This window comes from Bufo bufo, chromosome 1 (genome assembly GCF_905171765.1).
Source record: "Bufo bufo chromosome 1, aBufBuf1.1, whole genome shotgun sequence".
Classification (NCBI taxonomy): Eukaryota; Metazoa; Chordata; class Amphibia; order Anura; family Bufonidae; genus Bufo; species Bufo bufo.
The window spans coordinates 757611223-757633393 of NC_053389.1; the positions used below are offsets into that span (position 1 = coordinate 757611223).

General features: G+C 43.5%; 1 protein-coding gene across 2 annotated transcripts in view; it reads left to right on the forward strand.

The window, feature by feature from the left end:
- TCF7L1 (transcription factor 7 like 1) overlaps positions 1-22171 on the forward strand; it is a 41413-nt gene that overhangs the window by 10856 nt on the left and 8386 nt on the right. For both annotated transcript variants that reach the window (XM_040414557.1, XM_040414558.1), the window contains exon 4: positions 21011-21094. In XM_040414557.1, the coding sequence (XP_040270491.1) occupies positions 21011-21094 (84 nt within the window). The remainder of the gene's footprint in view (positions 1-21010; positions 21095-22171) is intronic.

Sequence of the window (22171 nt, forward strand, 5' to 3'; positions counted from 1 at the left end):
AGGATTTAGGGCCCTGAGGCAGAAAGCGGAGAAACCCATCCTAATCCTTTACCAGAAGTACCTAGCATTACCTCTCCAGACAGGCCTAGACTACATATAGGACAACATAATGCATTTTAATTAATTTCTCCTCTTAAAACCTTCTCTGCCACCACCTGTGCGCCAGTTTAGGAAAGTGCAGTGCTTTATCACTAACCTACCTATTGATTTGATATCTCTAAAGTGCTTGTCAGTTTAGATAATGGGACTTTGTAAGAGGGTTTTACACCAGAGTGACATTCTATGATAAGCGGATTGACTTTCCGCCATTGAATATGAGCTGTTAGACTGTAAGCTCGCATGGCCAACAAAAGTGTGAACAGACTTTTACTCTCTTTTGTCTAGTTGTTTTACTATGTGCAGTAAATGGCCTCCGTGCAACGTGTGTGGATATGGGAATTTTGTGCGATTGCGATTAGGGTCCTAAAAAATGCGATGCGATATTTTAAGGGAATTGTGCTAGAGGTCTATTTGCTTGGATTTTCCCATATGAGCCGCTGATGCGGCTGGGTATGACATAGTTATGGGGGATCTGTGCAGGACGCTGTTATGGGGTGGATCTGTGGAGGACGCTGTTATGGGGTGGATCTGTGGAGGACGCTGTTATGGGGGGGATCTGTGGAGGACGCTGTTATGGGGGGGATCTGTGGAGGACGCTGTTATGGGGGGGATCTGTGGAGGACGCTGTTATGGGGGGGATCTGTGGAGGACGCTGTTATGGGGGGGATCTGTGGAGGACACATGGGGCCAGCATAAGACACACATATAGCATCTTATGCTGGTCCCCCTCATGTGTCCTAAACTGCGCACATAACTGGCTTTGTGTGTAAAGTATTTTACTACTGTCTGAAACAATCTCTCTCCTATTGATAAAATGGCCAGCCTCGCTGCCTCTGTACTCGCTTTCACTATGAATGCACTGCAGCGAGCTGGCGGGCCGGCACGTGACTGACGTCACTGTCACGCTCCTCCCACTTAATTCAGGAAGCAGGAGCGTTACTAAGTGACGTCAATCACGCGCCGGCCAGCTCGCTCGCTGCAGTGCATTCATAGTGACAGTGAGTACAGAGGCTGCCATTTTATCAATAGGAGAGAGCTGGTTTCAGACAGTAGTAAAATACTTAACACAAAAACAGTTATGTGCGTGGGGCCCCTTCATATATAATCGCAGCATTTTCGGGTCGGCCATATCGCATTTGGCGATTATCGCCCAAATATATATTTTTGGTAGGTCTACACTTTTCGGCATATGTACAACAGACTAGACTCCTTAGAGCCTTAGCTGCTTCAGGTCTGAAAATCTTTGTGTATTTCACCCATTCATTTAAATGGGTCATTTCTGAGACCAGCCTGAAGAAAATCAATATGGCTGCCGATCTAACTCCTCCAGTGGTTGTCACCGAGTTTTTCGGACTTCTGAATCGCAATGTTGCTTAGAGAAGTGGCCTAGTTGAGTAACTTGACAACCTATGAGAAAGTTGTCAGCAGTTGCCTCTGAGTTTTCACAAGTTTTCCTCATTTTAGAGTTGTATAGGCCTCCAACTTGACAGAAGTGGAACTTATGATTTTAGGATTTATTGCATTGCACTACTGCTGGACTAAAAATAAAAAAATAAAATAATTGTGTTGCCCATAGTGACCAATCTGATTTTCATATTTCTGGGTACATTCTAAAGAATTCTGTGCCATGGCAACCAGTGTCCACCTGACATGGGGTCAATTTATTTTTCCTTGTGATTCAAGGTGGCCATTTTGTGTCTAATAACCCCAATGGATTATTATTTCACAGGGCGCTACTTCTTTGTATTTGGTTCCTTTCTCTGACTTTACGTTTGGTATATAAAATGTATTTTGTATTTTTATTTTTATTTTTCCATCAAAAATTCAGTTGAGTGAAGGCAAGACAATGCTGTCCGTGCCTGAATGGCCTTCCCCCTCCTAAAAAATTAATAGGTTAACTGGGGCGAATGCTTGCCATACTGGGCAATGCCACCTTTTGTACACCGTAAAAGATGGCAGCCTGAGGTGCCATATTTGAAGCTGAACTGAAGGAATGATGGAATTTGGTTCTAATAAATGCTTTATTCACTCACTATTTGGGCCTGGCAGCCATCTTCTAAGATAATCCTAGAGCAGATGTGTTTCTGGCATACAGTCTCACTAGCACATCTTCACACTGGTGGATGACTACATTGGTCCCCCTTAGAATCTTGGGATTCACCTTGGTCACCTGCTGGACGCAGCTAGGCCACAAAGTAAATCTTCTGACTCTGCACAGTGAGCTAAAAAGTCTCTAAGAGACTTCATAAGGAATTACCAAAAATTATTTTTTTTTAAAATGTAATCACTGCCTTTTATAAACTTTTTACTTTGGCATTTTTCTAGAACCGTGGTCTCTCTCTTCAGGCCTTGTAGCCACAAAGCCTAAATTATTTACTAAGATTTTCCACCGCAGCAGGAACCATGTTAAAGGAAAGGGCTCAAAACCTATGAACATTGGAGTTGGCTTTAGTTTTTAACCACTTATATTAACTCATAAGCTTGTATTATAATAGCCAGGTGTTTATTGTGCATTGAAACCAGATGTCTAATGCCTGGTTGCCACACAAGTGTCTACAAGCCCTTAGGATATATCCAAGCTTAATGGCTCATATTAATTGCGCGCCTAAAATCTACAACATTAGCGAATTCTATTATATGAATGACCTACCAACTTTTTTTTTTTTAAATATGCCCCAACCTGCCCCCCCCCCCTTTTCTATCTGATTATTACCGTAGCCATAGGAGCTTGCAATCAGAGTGGAGTGGGACGTATCTGACGTGGCTGGTTATTGAGTGCAGATGGAGAGTGTGTATGTTTTGTCCTTGCCATCCCCCCACACACACTGTTCCTCCCCTTCTTTGCTCCATCTAGGCCGTGCTCCTGGTTTGTGTTTTTTACAAACTGAAAGGGGTCTGTGTTCTTGCACCCTCCACCCTCTCCCTCCCTGACATGTGGAATTTCACAGCACTGCACAGCCTAAAATGAGCGTGTCACTTCTGCATCCTGTGCATGGCCGTCCAAAGTTATGTATGTGCGAGCAATTAAAATGGCCGCCGGGCAGGAGGCAACAGACTACTTATTTATTTGCGGCTCTTCTTTCCACCATCACATGTAATCCGGTTCTGACATTGGTAAGACCCGGCTTATCTGAACGTGGGACGTTTAGTTTTTTTCCATGTTCTCACCTATCCTCTCTTCTAATTTAACTTTTTATAGAGTGTTTATTATGGAGGGGGCCATGTCGTGCCCCCGATACCTGCACTACAGGAGTTCAGCCAACGAAAGGTTAATGGGGCAATGCTCTGCAGTGTACCCCCCTCTCTCCCTCCCCAGGCTATGCACACAGCTTCTTGTCTCACAGGCTGAAAGGACCTATTCATTCTCACAATACACAGCGTAGACCATGAAACCAGCTGAGCAGGATTTGGAGCCTGCGGGATGACTCCCCCCTTCTAACCTGACCCCTCCCTGACAGCCCCTCAAAACCCCCAGCATTCACCACGCTCACAATGACTATTCCCCCGACTATGTGCCTTATCGCCCAGGTACAGTCTGGCGGATAAGCAAAGATTTATTTTTATTTATTTTTTTGCAATCTTCCATGAAACCTACTTTCATGACAGCTGGCTGCAAATTTGCGTAGTGACCCTTTAAGGATCACTTACTGTACGCAACGTCTACTGCTTATAAGTTACAGAATGTAGAGGTAGATATCAATCATTCACTCCAACGTATGTTAATACTTAGGGTCTCGTAAATGGACGGACCATGGCGGCAGACATTTTGTAAATCCTATCCAGTCTACCATCCTTCATTATCTCCGGGGCAAAAACGTTAAAATCCCCCCGGCAGAGAAAGCATAGTCCGTGCCGGTTCTGTCACTAGATTAATGCTGTGTATCGACATGTGTTTTGGAGGAGACAAACAGTTTATTATACTACCAGTTTGGAAATGCAGATGGCTGAATTATTTTTATTTTTTTATTACTATTGTGTCTAAATGTGAACATAGGTCTGGTAAATGAGGGGTTAATTCCCCCCCCCCCCTTCATATTGGTCACCGCTACACGCTCACAGACAGCTGCAAGGGCACATCTGGCTCGTATTATTTTGGGGAATGAGCAGTCTTGGAGGGGGGCTGTGAGCGTATGCATGAGGTGGGGGCTGAAAGGAGGGGGGGTCCTTAATTATGATTCCCATGCAGTAAAATCCAGCTGCGCTCATAACTTTCTCTGTTTTGTTTAACCCGTTCTGAGTGCTACCTTTTTTATCGACTAGTGTTGTCAGGACTATATGAAGGAGAACCGATCCGTAGAGCGAGGGGCCGCTTCATATTTGTCTACCGGATGCCGTATTGTTGTGGGAATGGATGGTTGGCTTGGTGAACAATATGGCTTACACAAGTCTTCATTAAGAAGAAATTAGGGGGCTTTTAAAAGGAAGATTTCCGAAGTTAGGACATGGTTTTATGGTATGGACAGATTTAAGGGGATTGGAGATACATGGGGTTTGGGTAGAACGTCAGCTCTGTAGTTCAGCACAGCTGTACAATTCACAGGCGGCATGGGTACAGGTCTCCATATGGCATCCAGTTGGCCCAGGAAGTTATGCCTATGAGCCCTGTGTAATTTCACACCAGTCAGTGATGGGGGTGGGGTGCAAGGCTTTGGGATAATTGACACCTCAAGAGCAGCTGTTAAACTGCTCTCCCTTTACACTCCTCGTTCTTGTGCCCCACTCTGAACCCCATCAGCTCATAGTTTTAATTGTAGAACAGAAGCATTCGGGCCCCAGAATTCCCCCCCACCCCTTTCTACGTGCCCTTCCACCAGCTGTGTCTGTTGTAGGGGTGAGAAGGACAGGGATCTTGTTCCTGAGCGGTGGACATATAAACTGATTTATGGAGTGACAAGAGGAAGTGGTGAACATTTCTTACTATAGATCCAGGTGACCATAAATAGTCCAAGGGCTAGGGGCAAATGCAAGTTGCAGAAATGTTTCACCTCTGGTAACTCAGATTGTGGTTCTGTTGCTCCATCTTGATCAGATTGGACAAATTATTTCCATCCCAGTTCTTGGATGGTGAGGGTTGTGGCTGCTTTGAGATGTTCCTTCAGGGCTTATTCAGGTCTGTGTAGAACAGACAGCACCCCCGACTTAACGCTGACCCCTTAAATCCAATGGGCCAGTTCACGTGCAATTTTTCTACATGAACCATTGATCAATGCAGAGAAAATCAGAGCTTGCACCATCCAGGCCCGTTCTTCTCAAGACTCTCCCATTCAGGTGAACGGATGCACAATAAAAACAGACGGCACCAGATGCCATCCATGTGCGGTTTGTTGAAAAACTCATCAGTGTTTACCAACTGGAGCATGGAAGAGTTTAACATGGTTTGTCTGAATGAGCCCCCTACGGTACGCCCACATGTAGCTGGTCCGGGTTTTGCACAGTGTATCCGGCCAAAAGCCATGGCTACCGAATTGTCACCAAATGCTGCCGATTTTACCCTCCCACGTCCATGAAATTCACGGTAGAAAATGGCAACCTATCCTCGAGCCAGGTTTCATCTGCACAACATGTAGAAGAAATTAATTAAAATCTCGCCCACGTTAAACGTTGCAAATTTCTTCCTACAATTTTGCTGTGTAAAATTTGCAACGTTTGTCACGCGTGGCCGTACCCGTAGGATATCTTTTTATGGAGGGCAATATAGTATAACGAAGGGAGCCTTGGTTAATTTTTTTGGACGATCAGATGGGACTATTGTCAGGAGAGAGGATCAGAAATATCCATGGTAAATAGGTTAGAGGGTAAATTAGATTTTGCTATTTCATTGGGGGGGGGCAGCAAGCACAACATTGGGGCAATGGGTTGGCTATGGGAAGGGGGTGGGTGATTTGATGTGACACAATTGCCTCAGTGTTAAAAGGCAGAGGGGTGGTGGAGTATGTTGAGGAGATGCAGATGGAGATGGTGGTGGAGAACAGGAAGCAGGGATATTGGAGGGAAGCATTAAATAGCGTGAACAGCTACGGGGCATTTCTGAATGATGGGGTTCAGATTTCAGCATTGGGAGAACACCAGAGCGGAAGTGGCCCCCACCTCTCCTCCTCAATAGACCCTACTAATAACTTCTAGGAAGTCTAAGTGGTCTGCATTATATTGTGAAGGCCATTAACCCCTGCCGAGCTGGGGTTAAAGAGTTAATATTCCCTTGAGGAGATGTTGAACATAAGGAAGATAGTTGCACAGTTTTAAAAAAAAAAAATCGCTCCATTTATTCTGCGCACATGTTTATTCATATTTCACCTTCGGTGAAAGACGAGTGTCGATGGTCGCTTATCAAGGGAAAAAAAATTATTTACTTATGTATATATCTTGCGCTGTCGTCACCCAGTGTGCCCAGTACAGGCTGAAAGCATTACTGGTAACATTTGTCTTTCCTCACTTGTGCAGTTAACCTCAGTTTATATTTATTTTTTATGGTTTTACTATGTGTATATATATATATATGTGTGTATGTTTTTAGGGGGCAGTTTTTTTTTGTTTTTTTTAAATCCCCTATTAGTCTATATACTCACACTGGTAGTCACCACTAGGCCACCAATGCATAATGCATACCTGTTGTATGTATTAAAGAGCAGTGGATTAGATTTATTAAAACTGGTGCAAAGGCAAACTGGACTAGTTGCCTATAGCAACCAAGTTTTTTTTTTTTTTTTTTTTTAAACCAATGTGTGTTCACTTTAGTACAAAGCTACATTTTTAGCTCAAGGTTTTTGGCACGGATCTGCACCAAGAAAGACGCATGGAAAAATCACCAAAAAAACATATGGACTTACATGGAGCTGTTTTTTAATGCTTCCCATTCGGGGGGAATGCTTTTCTTGTCTGTAAAACAGACAGGAATAGGTTTTATAATTTGCGGATGCGGACAACACAGAGTTGACATCTGTGCACTGTCTGCATTGTTTACGGACCTGTAGAAATGAGCGGGTCAGTGTGTGATTGGACACTGACCCAAACTGCGGTCGTGTGTGTGAGGCCTAACTTTCACAGCTTCTAACAATTAGATATGGCTGGTGGCAGTTAATGGATGGAACTGAGCGTAGGTGGACATGCACATTACTATACAGAACAAACACCAAGAGCGCCATTATAATGAAGTAAAGAGAATATCTCACAACTGGAGCATTTTTGCAAAAGTAATGCGTTATTCATGCTAAGTTCTAGTAAAATAACGTTTTGTGGTTGCACAACCATTTTAAGGGGGGTGGTCTTCTCAAAGATGGCCAGTATGCAGACTATACTATGGATAGAATATGTATTCTGACAATATCTGTGGGGTGCATATTTTGGATATGGTTAGAGTGACCAACCTGACAATAGGGACTACCTTTGACCTCCATAGAAAACGACCCCAAAAAACTATACCTGTAGCACATTTCAAGGTGCGTTGACTACTGCTGGGCCACTTTTTATACCGGGCGTATCTTCACATTAAGAGGAAACCACTGGCCTTGTTTGCATTCTCCTGAACTTCGGTAACTATCTAAAATGAACACCTCTTCAGGCCAAGTATTCCTCGCCCTCCCTTGCATGAACTCTTTTTCTTCCTTTTACTAATGGTTCCTATTGTGTCTCCACTAAGACGTGTCTGCTTCTCTTGTGAATGGGCCTCGTTTCCATGGGAACTCAAGCCAAAGGCCTGGGTGACCTATAACCCTTTGATTGCAATAACTTCCCCCCCCCCCCCCCCCCCCCCCGGATTTAATTGTGCAGAGAATCTTGTATATCATTTAACGCTCTGTGCGCCTTACATTTATAGGCCACCTACATATGCAAGGCCTATTCAACATGGCTTCTGTGGTGTGAGGGATTCATAAACTCTATGCCTTCAAAGTTTCCATATCTTTTAAAATGAGACTTCTCCTAAACATTTCAATCTTCAATACCGAATGGGTTAAATTCTAATTTTATTTTTTTTCTTTACCTACTTCTGTGATTTTTCTTGCTCCTAAGGCATGTTGCCCTGGTGCCCCCTCCCCATGCGAGGGCCCCCATGAGCTCAGCCTGTACATTCCTCCCTATAACTGGATTTGCAGCTGTTTTAAGAAGGAAGAAAAAGGAAAAAAAAAAAACTTCCATGAGAAATCCTAAACAGCTTGTCCTGCTGTCAAGAAAGGAGAAGGGGGGCAATATGGAGAAAAAGGGATGAAGTGACCCAGGACTAGGATAGAAGATGACTAGTATAGGGCCTGTCCATAAAGTGGACCACGCTGAAGCTCAGACTGTAAGCTCTGCTGCAGCCAGGCCATAATTTTTTTACTTTATCAAACTTTTTTTTTTTCTGGTTTTATTTCCTTCATTTCTGTCTCCTTGTGCCATTTCCCTCTCCCTCCTCTTCTCTGCAGCTGCGTTCTGTCCTCTTCCAGCTCTAGGAATGCTGCAGATATTTTATCTCCCAGACATGTTTTATTTCCAGAGGAGAAACTTCACAGAGCACAAAAAGGAGGATTCCAATGAAACATGAATTGGACCAAGATAGTATCTTTGTATATGCCTATAAATTTTGTCTTAAGACGTGTTGCAGGCAGGTCGGTGGAAGGATGATTTCATGGTGTAGTAAGGTTCTACTGCGGTTGTATCCGCGGAAGGAAGGCTTAATGCTAAAATTATGGAACTGTTCACAATTCTTTACTTATTCCATGTATGTAATACATCGGGGAGCTCTTTCTGATTCCATCTTGAGAATGCTTTTGTAGGCATGGCTTGTTGCCCATATGTGTGGCTTTCTATGGACTCCATCCATGAAAGGGAAATGGAGAGAACCCATAAATATAGAGCAAGGCTGCCCTCAAGGATCTGTGGAGTTTCACTAGTCAGAAGGCCACACTGGTGGTGGTCTGGTAGCTGGAACCTCTTCTGAATGCCCACATCCCAGTAGAGAGATGACTTCTCAGGAAGAAAACTGCAGGTAAGAACAATCACTGGACCTACATGTTCAAGAAAATCTCCCATGTGAACCTCAGAACATATACAACTGTAGGTCACTGGTTTCTTGTTCGTCATCACTGCATGAACTAGATGTCTGATTGTGTGCTTTGAAGAGAATGTGTCGGTGAAGATCATTCTGTGAAGGAATGAATAATAGGATACTAGTAATACAATAAAATTTAGCTAATTTGTACTCGCACTCTGCCGAGCCAACTATGAGTTATTGCAGCCCTCCATGTTACAGCCTATTGCATGACCTCACATGCCCACTTAAGTTTGGGAGGACTGAAATACTATAAACTACATCAATGGGTCAATTAAAAAGAAAAAAAAAGGGCTAGGAAGCCTCATGCGTATAGCAGATTCATATGGACCATATGTTGGGGTACAGAATGGTCCCATAGACTAGAGTCCTATATTAGAATTTTGCCTATGGCTGTATACATAAAGCTCTAGACTTCGGTCTTATCATAGGAAAATCTTTGTTGCCATTCTATCAATATTGTCAGTCAATCTAGACCTGCCTTCTTCATTACATTGAGCAGATTACCGACACATGTCTTGAGTTGAGTAATTATGGCTGAACCAGGTTTCCAGTGAACATGTTGAGTGTTCTTTGTAGCCTGCATTATGTTTGAGTGAATTGCTGAGATCTGGACACTCATTCTGACTTCTGGATTATCCTGTGAATCTGGGAAAGCAGTGTGACCTGTGTGTTTACCTGAATGGGGGAAGGCTAATTTCCCTCAGGTCACTTCTGTTGAATGTGGGTCGACTGGTTACATGAGACGAAGGGAAGGTATCACTTTGTGCATGTAGCTCTCATGCACCCAGGTCTTGGGAACATCAGGACCTACCAGTAGTCTTTAAAATATTCAAGACTAGCTCCAGAGTTTTTGTGACTGTGATCTGTTCTAGAAATGGGGTTAGAAAAATTGTCCTCTTAGTTTCCCTAAAGCATCCTTTCCCACACAGGGGAAAATTTATTAAACTTCTACGCCAGAATCATAGAAAAGTTGCAAATTTGGTGCCATTTCTGACCTCCGTGGCCTTGCATACTTGCCAGTATGTGTGCCAGCTACTTTGTGGTGTAGATTTCATTTTCTGGCAGACAGATCTCCTGACTATGTGCCAAAATTTAGAGGCCTTTACCTATTTGGCACATCATATGTCAGTCTTAATAAACTCCTCTCCATAGTGTGTGTGTGTGTGTGTGTGTTTTGTTGTTGTTGTGATGTTAGTTCATGTCCTACAGAAAAGATCATGAAGGGGGGGCGGGGGGAATTCCACAAGGAAACACTTTGTGTATGAGTTTCAGTTAACACCTGGCAGCAGTGTATTTTTGGAGAATAAAAAAACATTTGTGACAGCAGGAAAATAAAAAAAAATTTGGAATTTCCCTTTTACACAATGAAATTACAGATAACTATCTGATCTGATGGCGATACAAACCAATATTTCTGGATGGGCCATAGCGAAAGTTCCTATATGTAAACTTAACCCAGCATTGTATTAGTGTTTTGTGGTGATTTTTATTTATTTTCTTTCTGGCCCAAAGTTATTTTATTTTAATGAGGCATAATCACAAGACTTCACAGAGAAGACCAGATTTTGCACCAATTCAAGTACGTCTGAGGAAACTACCCTGTTTCCCCGAAAATAAGACAGTGTCTTATATTAATTTTTGCTCCCAAAGATTCGCTAGGTCTTATTTTCAGGGGATGTCTTATTTTTCCATGAAGAAAAATACGGTACAGATTTATTGAACTATAGCATTTTAGTACCCCCTTCTGATCCTCCTGTGTCATTTTAAATGATCCCCCTCCCCACCCTGATACCCCTGTGTCATTTTGATTCCCCCCTCTGAACACCCTGTCATTTTAATTACAGTTTTTAGTCTCCCTCCCCCCATCTTCACCAGACATCCCCCACCTTCCATCAGATATCCCCCCCCCCCCCCTGTGTGTCCGTGCCAGCCAAGTTGTGAGACTCCATCAGGGCGGAAGAAGGCGGCAGCTTGTCCTGGCGGCGGCTGCGGCCAATCAGTGAGCTCCTTACATTCTGGGGTGGCTTGCTTTATAATCGGGGAGGCATTATGTTCGGCGGATGCTTTATAATTGGGGAGGCCTTATTTTCGGGGGGATGCCTTATATTACAGCGATAAGCAAAACTAGAGGTAGGTCTTATTTTCGGGGGATCTCTTATTTTCGGGGAAACACGGTAGTAGCTGTCCTACTGCTCCTATAGCCAGCTTGCATGATCCTATGGTTACTCTGCTGGTTGTTTTCTCTCCTTTCAAGACTTATAGTTCCTCCTCCGTTTCAACTTATAGAGGTGCAGAGGTAGTAGTCGCACCCGGGCCCTGGTGTCTGTGGGAGCCCAAAGGCTCCTCCGTGTCATAAGAACATCTTAGTGTTACAGATATACAGTTGCAAGAAAAAGTATGTGAACCCTTAGGAATGATATGGATTTCTGCACAAATTTGGTCATAAAATGTGATCTGATCTTCATCCAAGTCACAACAATAGACAATCACAGTCTGCTTAAACTAATAACACACAAAGAATTAAATGTTACCATGTTTTTATTGAACACACCATGTAAACATTCACAGTGCAGGTGGAAAAAGTATGTGAACCCTTGGATTTAATAACTGGTTGAACCTCCTTTGGCAGCAATAACTTCAACCAAACGTTTCCTGTAGTTGCAAATCGGACATGCACAACGGTCAGGAGTAATTCTTGACCATTTTTCCTTTACAGAACGGGTTCAGTTCAGCAATATTCTTGGGATGTGTGGTGTGAATCTCTTTCTTGAGGTCATGCCACAGCATCTCAGTCGGGTTGAGGTCAGGACTTTGACTGGGCCACTCCAGAAGGAGTATTTTCTTCTGTTTAAGCCATTCTGTTGTTGATTTACTTCTATGCTTTGGGTCGTTGTCCTGTTGCAACACCCATCTTCTGTTGAGCTTCAGCTGGTGGACAGATGGCCTTAAGTTCTCCTGCAAAATGTCTTGATAAACTTGGGAATTTATTTTTCCTTCGATGATAGGGCCTGGACAGATTGCTGACGCAGCAAAGCAGCCCCAAACCATGATGCCCCAACCACCATACTTCACAGTTGGGATGAGGTTTTGATGTTGGTGTGCCTCTTTTTTTCTTCCAAACAACTCAACTTTGGTTTCATCTGTCCACAGAATATTTTGCCAGTACTGCTGTGGAACATCCAGGTGCTCTTGTGACAACTGTAAATGTGCAGCAATATTTTTTTTGGACAGCAGTGGCTTCCTCTGTGGTATCCTCCCATGAAATCCATTCTTGTTTAGTGTTTTACGTATCGTAAATTCGCTAACAGGGATGTTAGCATATGCCAGAGACTTTTGTAAGTCTTTAGCTGACACTCTAGGATTCTTCTTCACCTCACTGAGCAGTCTGCGCTGTGCTCTTGCCATCTTTACAGAACGACCACTCCTAGGGAGAGTAGCAGCAGTGCTGAACTTTCTCCATTTATTGACAATTTGTCTTACCGTGGACTGATGAACAGCAAGGCTTTTGGAGATACTTTTATAACCCTTTCCAGCTTTATGCAAGTCAACAATTCTTAATCGTAAGTCTTCTGAGAGCTCTTTTGTGCGAGGCATCATTCACATCAGGCAATGCTTCTTGTGAAAAGCAAACCCAGAACTGGTGTGTGTTCTCTATAGGGCAGGGCAGCTGTAACCAACACCTCCAATCTGATCTCATTGATTGGACGCCAGTTGGCTGACACCTCACTCCAATTAGCTTTTGGAGATGTCATTAGTCTAGGGGTTCACATACTTTTTCCACATGCACTGTGAATGTTTTACATGGTGTGTTAAATAAAAACATGGTAACATTTAATTCTTTGTGTGTTATTAATTTAAGCAGACTGTGATTGTCTATTGTTGTGACTTAGATGAAGATCAGATCACATTTTATGACCAAATTTGTGCAGAAATCCATATCATTCCAAAGGGTTCACATACTTTTTCTTGCAACTGTAATAGTAATTTTACATTGGAGGCCAGGAACTAGTTACACCGCTGAGTTGGCTCATGAAGTATGGACTGTGATAGTTGACGAACAGGAATTATGGCTTGGCAGGTATAGAAATAATTAAGGATACTTAGATATATGCATCATACATTATTCATATGTATTTGTGAATCTTTAGTTGCGCCAACCTTCTGGACAGAATAATGGATGTTAGGAACCTATACACGTGCATTCAAGGGTGAGCAACACGTATGCTGTTTTTAGAGTGCATTTGACTTGCCATACATCCTCGTATGGTAATTGGTGTCACAGGATACCTTCATAGCTCGCATATATGAGGAATGCTGCTGCTTCCGAGTGCAAAATGTAAACCTTTCTCCATATGGCTCATGGTTGGCCTGTGTTTTTAGTGTGTGACTTTAAGATGGCAATGTTTGGGGGGGAGGGTACTAATCTTTGTGCAAGGTGTAATCCCTCTGGAATGAGTTGTTTGCTCACCTTGTTTTTTTAGTTAAGATTGGAGAGGGGCGGGAGGAAGCTGAAGTAGGGGAGATATACAGCTAGCTCATTAGGCCTTGTCCCTGTGTCGCTATCCCACCCTCACAGTACTATTTTACACTGGTTTCCTGGGAATGTGGGGCTGAGGCGCTGTGTGCATTGACCCTTGAAGTGAAAGACCATGTGACCTTGTGGGCATTGTTGGTCTCTCACCATTTAGACATGTTCATTCAGGTACAAAATCCAACTCTCTGGGAATGGAGACATTGTTCTGGACTCTATATAGACAGTCATGATTGCTATGGCTCAGTATAGCCTTAATTATGGTAGCTGAAGCTACTGACAGATCTATCAAAAGACGTTGTCCACTAGTCACACCGGAGTGGGGCCATGGAACAGACTTGGTAGCTTGCAGGCCTGGATAATTAAAACATTTTGCAACTTAATTTTGGTTCTGTAAACATGTTAAAACTGCTTGCTGCCTTAACGAAGCATGAGACATAAAGTCCCCAACTTATAATTCGCCTAGATATGTAAAAGTTTCTGGAGGAACTTGAAATGCATGATGAAAAGTAGAAATCATGGATGAAGACCTCTCTTTCTGGAGGTCCTATAGAAATATTCTTGAGTTATTCCTTCCCTAAACCTGAAATTGACTGCCTCCAGAAAATCGCTTGTATTCAGGTACACGACAAATGGAGTTGATGGACTTTAGGTTTCTAGGTGGCTTTTCTAGCCGCCTGCAGACACCTTTCAGGTCCTGCTGGAGTGAGGGTTAACTTTTGAGCTGTAAGGAGGGGTCTGGGGTTCCCTGTTTGTATTTTTGTCTCTTTGCCAGATTTGGGGACTCCCCCTCTCTACCCGGTTCTCTTTCATCCAGCGCTCTGTAAGCCGCATCAAAGGCTGTGCCGGAGGAAACATCACCATGAGTGGGGTCAGGGGAAGGCTGTCTGCAATCCCAAATACAGCCCCGCCACCTTGCACTTGGCTTGTACCGAGCATACAGTGCTTTTTATAGCTTGGGGAAAAATAGATGAGAACATTTCTAGAAGTTATTTCAGTGCCTGTAACTGTAGTTAGCCGGTGACCCCTCGCTATTGATTTCGGACTCTTTAGTTTGCATTTTAGACTCAAGCCATACAACTGCTTGGAGCGTTCCTGGTTCCCATATGTATGTAGCTGTGGTTGGATAGATGTGTAGGCTTTCACTTCTAGTCTTCCTCTGGAATATGAATGTTACTTTCTATACTGCAGAAATTAGTATGCTATACCACACCTTGTTTACATACAGAACCGTATAAGTTGGTATAAAACCGAATGCAAGAATTCCATCTGAAACGCCCACCAAGGTATATGGGGCAACCACTGATTGCTCTGCACCCTGCTCTTCCCCAGCAAGATGTGAGACCATAGCCACCTGGGAGCTATATATACCATATAAACTTCTGGGGGTTCACTTTAAATCAATAGGTTTGCAGAGCATTTCAGTGAAACAGTTCCTCAGTCACTTGTTTACTCCTATTCATTTCTTCATTGTGAATAATAGGAGTGATCTCATTGTTTCTGTAGCCATAATACAGGGGTCAATGACTCCATTACAATGCTACTACTAAAGCTAGCCATACACCAGCAAAAGCCAGTGTAGACTATTTTCTGATCACCATTTGTATCTTTTCATGACCTGAACCGGTGTGATGGATGTGAACTGATTGCTGGTATCTCAAAAAAATTGTTCTGTCATGTTGTATTTTTAGTTTTTGTTTTTATTCTTTGCAGTTGAAAAGTCGTTCATGTGCAACATATCTGCCTTCCATCAATAGTAGCCCATACCACCGATCTCAGCAGAAATCCATTGGTCATTTTGCCCAAATTGTCCTTTTCACTTATGGCTTTGCTATTGACATCAACATAGGCTAATCCATAAGCAACAGGTCGTTTAGAAAATGTCCATACTTGAAATCCCCAACGTATGGCCTGCTTCAAGTTTTTTTTTTTAGCAAGTAAATATTGATGGTCTGATCTCAGGATACTGTTAAGATATTGTAAGGGGTCACAGAGCTCAGGATGGGCGCCGTGGCCTCCTTACAGTATACAGGTCACAATCCCGTATAGTAGCTGTGCTTGGTATTGCAGCTCAGTCCTGACTTGCATAAAGACCATGTGAGCAATAATAATAAAATGTATTTATATAGCGCCACCATATTCTGCAGTGCTTTACGAATTCATAGGGTTCATGTACAAAACAAAAGTAACTGGCTAATATGCAACTGACACACTAGGGGTCAGGGCCCTGCTTGCAAGAGCTTACAATCTGAGGAACTGAGGGTGACACATAAGGTAGTTTATTGTGATCAGTAGGATTATTGAACTGACAGGAGTGGTGCCGGCTGATCTGGTTTGGGACTACTAGAGGATCGAGTTTAGGCCAGAGGAGTTGGTTGGGGAAAGGTTTAGTCTGGGAAAATTCATTTTAGGTAGCTTGAGAAGCCAGCCTGAAAAGATGTGTTTTTTAAGGCACGTTTGAAGGTGGAGAAGTTGTGAATTGACCTAGTATTCCAGAGAGTGGGTGCAGCTCGAGAAAAGTCTTGAAGATGGGAGTGAAAGGGACTGATTATGGAGGTTATTTATCTTCGGTCGCTAACAGAACGGAGAGAACGAGTAGGGTGGTAGATGGAGATGAGGGAGAAGATGTATGGAGGAGCAGCACTGTGGAGAGCTTTGTGGGTGAGGGTGAGAAGTTTGAACTGTATTCTGTGGTGGATGGGCAACCAGTTAAGTGACTGGCGCAATGGACGTTATCTCACAGGTCAGACCTCCAGCAATCGGATATTGATGACCTCTCCGGTTAGTAGGGTTTTTTTGGACCTCTAGCAATTACATATTGATGACCTATCTGGTCAGAACATGTAATTTGTTGGTTTCCTGTGAACCAGGATCACCACTGATCTCTAGAATGAAGATGACTAGGCAGCACAGTCCAGTTATTTCAATAGGATACCTGTTGATTGCTTGGAAACCAGAGCTGAACCCAAAGGACCATGGCGCTTCTAAGGAGCGAGGTGGGCCACTTTCTTCTAGCCAACAATGGGATGCCCCAGCTCAGACATTTCCTGAGGTCTTCCTTCTGAAATGCCCTGATAATGGGCCTAGGACTGAATGTTTATGGTAGCCTGAGATACGACCCTATGGATACCCAGTCTAATACGGAGAGCTGTGTCCATCCTGGTGGTGTCTCTATCTTCTGAAGGGTGTTAAGAACTTTGTTAGTGAATATTATGATCTACAGTATGTCGATGGTAATGGGACTACTTTCCTTGCAGTTTGCCCTAAGATGGCCCTCTTGAGAGTGCACACATTACAACTTTTAGGAAGACTTAGCAGCATATAGCAGCTTTGTGTAACTACATCCCCTCCCTGAGTCTCTCTCTCTCCTTTTTCCACAGCTATAGGTCTGGGCCTAGCCAAAGTAAACATCCCCAGGGCAGCAGTGACTGGGAGACTGTGCCACTGATGGGGGGTGGGGGTGAGGAGGCATGCAGAGAGCAGGGGATAGAGGGGGAGGGCGGGAGGGGAAGCATTCCTGCAGGCTATAGCAAAGAAAACAATTCGGCATTAAGAAATGTCTGCATGTTACCGTCTGTATAGCTATTTGTGCGGAGCACTGCTGGTTCCTATGTGCAAACATCTACCGGTGCATGCGTATATGGAGCGCGGTTTGCAGTTGCACTTAGTATTTGCACAATTTCTTCTGGAACAGGAGTGTGCACTGCTTGCACTTTTAGCACAGGGAGAGCAATAAGTTACATGCATCTAGGACAGTGCATACAGATTTAGCAGTGTCGACTTTTGTTTCTCTAGTATGTTATGATGATCACTATTATAACGCCACATATTTAGGCCAGTTCCACACTAGCGTATTACGGTTGTGTCCCGGCCTGACTGCGGCTTTAGGTCTCATGCACACTAAGTGTTGTGCGCAAAACATGGATCCCGGCTGTGAGCATGGTGTGTTTCCCCCCCCAAAAAAGTCTGGAGAAGTCCTATTCTTGTCCGCCAAAAAGACAAGCATAGGACAGGTTTTATATATTATATTTTTTGCTGGGCTGCGGAACAGACTTACGGATCCAGACGGCACATGGGTGTTTCGTCCGCATCTTTTGCGGCCCCGTTGAGATGAATGGGCCCACATACGATCCGTAGAAAAATGCAGAACGGATGAGGACAAAAACTATGGCTGTGTGCATGAGGCCTAACTCCCAGCGTCATATAGGCCAGATCACACATCCGTAACAGGGATGCATAGATGTGTCTGGTTTTCTCTTCCATATGCTGTACATGACTTGTATGGGTCAATGGGACTATATTTTTCATTTTATTTATTTTTTCGGATCCAAGAAACTCAATACGAGTCCTATTCAAGTGAGGGGGGGGGGGAAAGTGAAATGCACATGGAAGCCATCAGTGTATTCTCCATAGTGTGTGTTGTGTTTTTTTTTTTTTTTTTTTCTTCGGACAAGAAATCGTACACCGCTGTGTGAATGAGGCCTAATATGGACATTTGAAACTGGCCTGACCTGCCGCTCTACGTAAAGCACATTCTAGATCGGGATGAATTTGTGCCGTATGATCGTCTCGGCCCTGCTACACAAGCTATGATTGCACAAGGAAGGCATTTTCTTAAACTGGCTATCTGATTAGAAGAGTAAGGCCTCCTGCACACGGATGTTTTTTTTTTTCCCCGTTTACTGCCCGTTTTTTGCGTTCCGGATACAGTCCGTATACGGAACCATTCATTTCAATGGTTCCGCAAAAAAAACTGAATGTACTCCGTATGCATTCTGTTTCCGTATTTCCGTTTTTCCGTTCCGTTTTAACATAGAACATGTCCTATTATTGCCCGCAAATCACGTTCAGTGGCTCCATTCAAGTCAATGGGTCCGCAAAAAAAACTGAACACATACGGAAATGCAAAGAAGGGGGAAGTTGTCCCTCGATGGGAGAATGGTGCAAAGGACACCTACTCCACGCGCTGGGAAAGGAACAACATTCCCGGTTACCTCCTGAGCCTGGTGAGTAAACGCCGCCTATTACTTTGTACCGGTAAGATCCACCCTTTTTTCTTACCTACACAAGGCATTGTCCGTGTCCTCTTTATGTGACACAGGACATTTTCGTTTATTATTCTCTCACCACCAGGTGTGGTTCCCCTCGATCCTTGGGGTCCACACAATTGAAATAAGGATCAGCTCGCAGGGCCCATCTACCGTGACCCGCCTCCCAGCGGTCTACGTGTACCTAGGGTCCTATTTGTGTCTGTCTGTTTACGTTTGTAGGGGGTTATATATTTATTTTATTCGTATCATTAAAAATTGTACATTTTAGAACGTCACTGCCCCTTTATTTTCATACACATACGGAAATGCATCCGTTTCCGTTCCGTTTTTTGCTGAACCATCTATTGAAAATGTTATGCCCAGCCCAATTTTATCTATGTAATTACTGTATACTGTATATGCCATACGGAAAGACGAAACGGAAACAAAAAACGGCACAACGGATCCGTGAAAAACGGACCGCAAAACACTGAAAAAAGCCATACGGTCGTGTGCAATAGGCCTAACTTTGGATAGTAAATTTAGTATAAAAAGTGAGCATCATATGGAATTGCGGCAAATTACAAACCCAGCTCTGCTCAGTCTTTGAGAATGGGTATGTGTAGATCTGTCGAGTCCTTGGGGTATTGGTATCTCTGGCACCGAATCTATTGGGTGTGTGTATATATATATATATATGTATGTATGTATGTATATGTATGTATGTGTATATATATATATATATATATATATATATATATATATTATACACACTATTAGTATTCTCTGCGGTAAGGACACAAGGACAACTACTCCTTTATCACAGGAACTACTCCACTAATCATTTGTAGCCCCTTCCTTTTCTTGAGATCTCTCCTTATCTGTCTGAAAGGAAGAGGTTTAAAATTGGAAAGCTATTGTAAGGGGGGGGGGGGGGAGAGAAGTATGTCGGAGGGGGTCTGATGGGGGCGACAATGCCATTTCTCCACTTGAGTTCTGGAAATTGTCATCAGAAACAATAAGGACATTTCCTGCTGGATTCCAGTCACTCTGCAGAACCATCCCCCCCCCAAAAAAAAAACACCCACACAGCAGAAGTCTCTGGGGTGGGGGCAGGCCTGGCACCATAAGCTCCTGGTTTTAATTTTTTGCTAGGCATGGGCCCTTTTCTTGCTCTTCTCACAAGCATGGAAAGGTTAATAATCTTGAGCAGCTTGCGCTGGAAGGCGGCTGTGCTGTGGTGGCTGCTGTGAGGAGAACAAGGTCTCCAGTCACTTAGTATGAAGTGGAATCTCACAGCTGGACCTTGTCTTGCTCTCTGTTGGTTTTACTGCCCCACTTTTCTTTCTCCCATGTAAACATTCCCGGGATCCTCCAGGATTTATATCTGCCCATGCAGGCAGTTTCCTGCTACCCCCCCCCCCCCCCCCCCCCTGCCCTGCACCAAATCCCTAAATCCTCCCCAGCACCAGAGCATCTGTGGGAGGAGGACGGGTCAGATTTCCTCCATAGACTGTGTGCTTTACAAGCAGCTAATTTGACAAATGGACTCTCACTACCTCATATTTTATTTTTTTCTTATGACTTATTAATAAAAAAAAATATTTTGTTTCCCCTCTGTAAAAACTTTATAAAACTTTTGTGCAGAACGTGGGCGCTCGCCTAGTCTGTCGTAAAGTCAGGGCTGTGTGAACATGAAGAACTTGCGGTCTGATAATAAATTTAGGATGACTTGCTCCTGGGAGAGGTCATTGCCCTTTTTAGACCCCGCGTTTGATTAAAATGTGCTACAAAACTAGTTATTCCCAGGCGTCGTGATCATTTCCATGATCCTACCCAAAACCGATGCTTTTATTGTGATTTTTTTTTATTTTTTTTAAGACATTACATGTGTTTGTGATTAAGGGCGTAGGCGTAATTGGATGTGATATTGCACCAATAACAGTCTGCAGGCCCATACTGTGCCGCCATATCCATCTGATTTCATGCACACTGCATTCTGGGACTGTGTGCTGTGACGTACAAGCTCTGGCGTGTGTCCTTGAGTGTACATGTATGTTGTATGCAAGTATGTCTGCATTTACTGCTCCTGCCATGCAGACTTGGTATCTTTGACCACTTTCATTTATTTTTTTTGCCAGTTAAAATGGCGCCATCTAGAAGGCCTGGGGAACAATTACACCAGTCAGTCATTCAATATAAAAGTCCAGCAATGCATTGAGTGCCCTTTGGCTGTACTATTACATGCAGTGCCCACTTGTCTGCGTACCTTTTTTTTTTTTTTTTTTTTTTTAGGTGACCTTTTTTTTTTCTTTCTTGCAGTATTTGCAGATGAAATGGCCTCTCTTAGATGCCCCCAGTACTGCCGGCTTGAAGGATGCCAGGTCGCCATCACCCGCTCATATGGTGAGTATTGCCAACCGTTTAGAGGACCAGTCCCCTCCCCTGACATGTCTGTTACAGCAACTCCTTGCATCCCTCCTGTAATAACCATTCTGAAGCATCTATTATTATAACTCTATGTTGCACAATTCCTTTATTATTCCTACTAGCAGTTTGTAAATGAAGGTCCAGCTGGGTGTTACCAGTTGAGGGGCGGTGTCACAACCCTGACTGGTAACACCCATCTGGACCTTCATTACAGGCTTCTAGTAATTCCTTCATAAACGTCTAGTAGGTTTCATAACTGAAAGGCACAACATGGTCATAAGAATAATAGATTCTCCAGAATTCTTTTTTTTTTTTTTTTTTTTTTTTTTACAGGGGGGATGTAAGTAGTTACTAAAGCGGACATGTCGGGAGAGGAGACGGGTGCTCTTTAATTACATAATTGAGTATAGGATGATTTGTTAGACTCTTATTGTTAAGGTCTCGTGCATGTATGCAAACTGCGGATCTGCAAAATATGGATACCGGCCGTGTGCATGCCGCATTTGCCTAATAGAACTGCCTGTTCTTGTCCATGCAACATGTTCTAGAACCTGTGGAACAGCCAAACGGATGGCATCTGTGTGCTGTCCGCATTATTTGTGGCCCCATAGAAATGACCAGTTCCGCGAGCAATCCACAAAAAAAGTAGATGGGACACGTACCCAAAATACGGTCATGTGCAGAAGGACTTGCTTCCATATGTAATTGGGACAAGTCTGGTTGCTCTTTCGAAATATCCTTGTATAGTGGTACCGCTGAGCAAAAAGGCCTCACTACTTCCATATACCTTGGCAGGGATATTGATCCCTGGAAGTGCTGACCCATACTGGTCCAATCCCTCAAGTCATGTGAGGGTAAAAGATCAGTTCATCTTGTAGACAGATTCCAGGCGGTCAAGTGTGCTTTATAAACCTTCCAGACATCTTCCTCCTGCATGGACCTGTTGATCAGATGAGGTAGCCAGTTCTAACCTTGGCTGACCGATGTATGATGATCGGACAGTGGTACTGGGGTATGAAGTCTAGTCCCTTCCCCCACAAGAGTATACACATA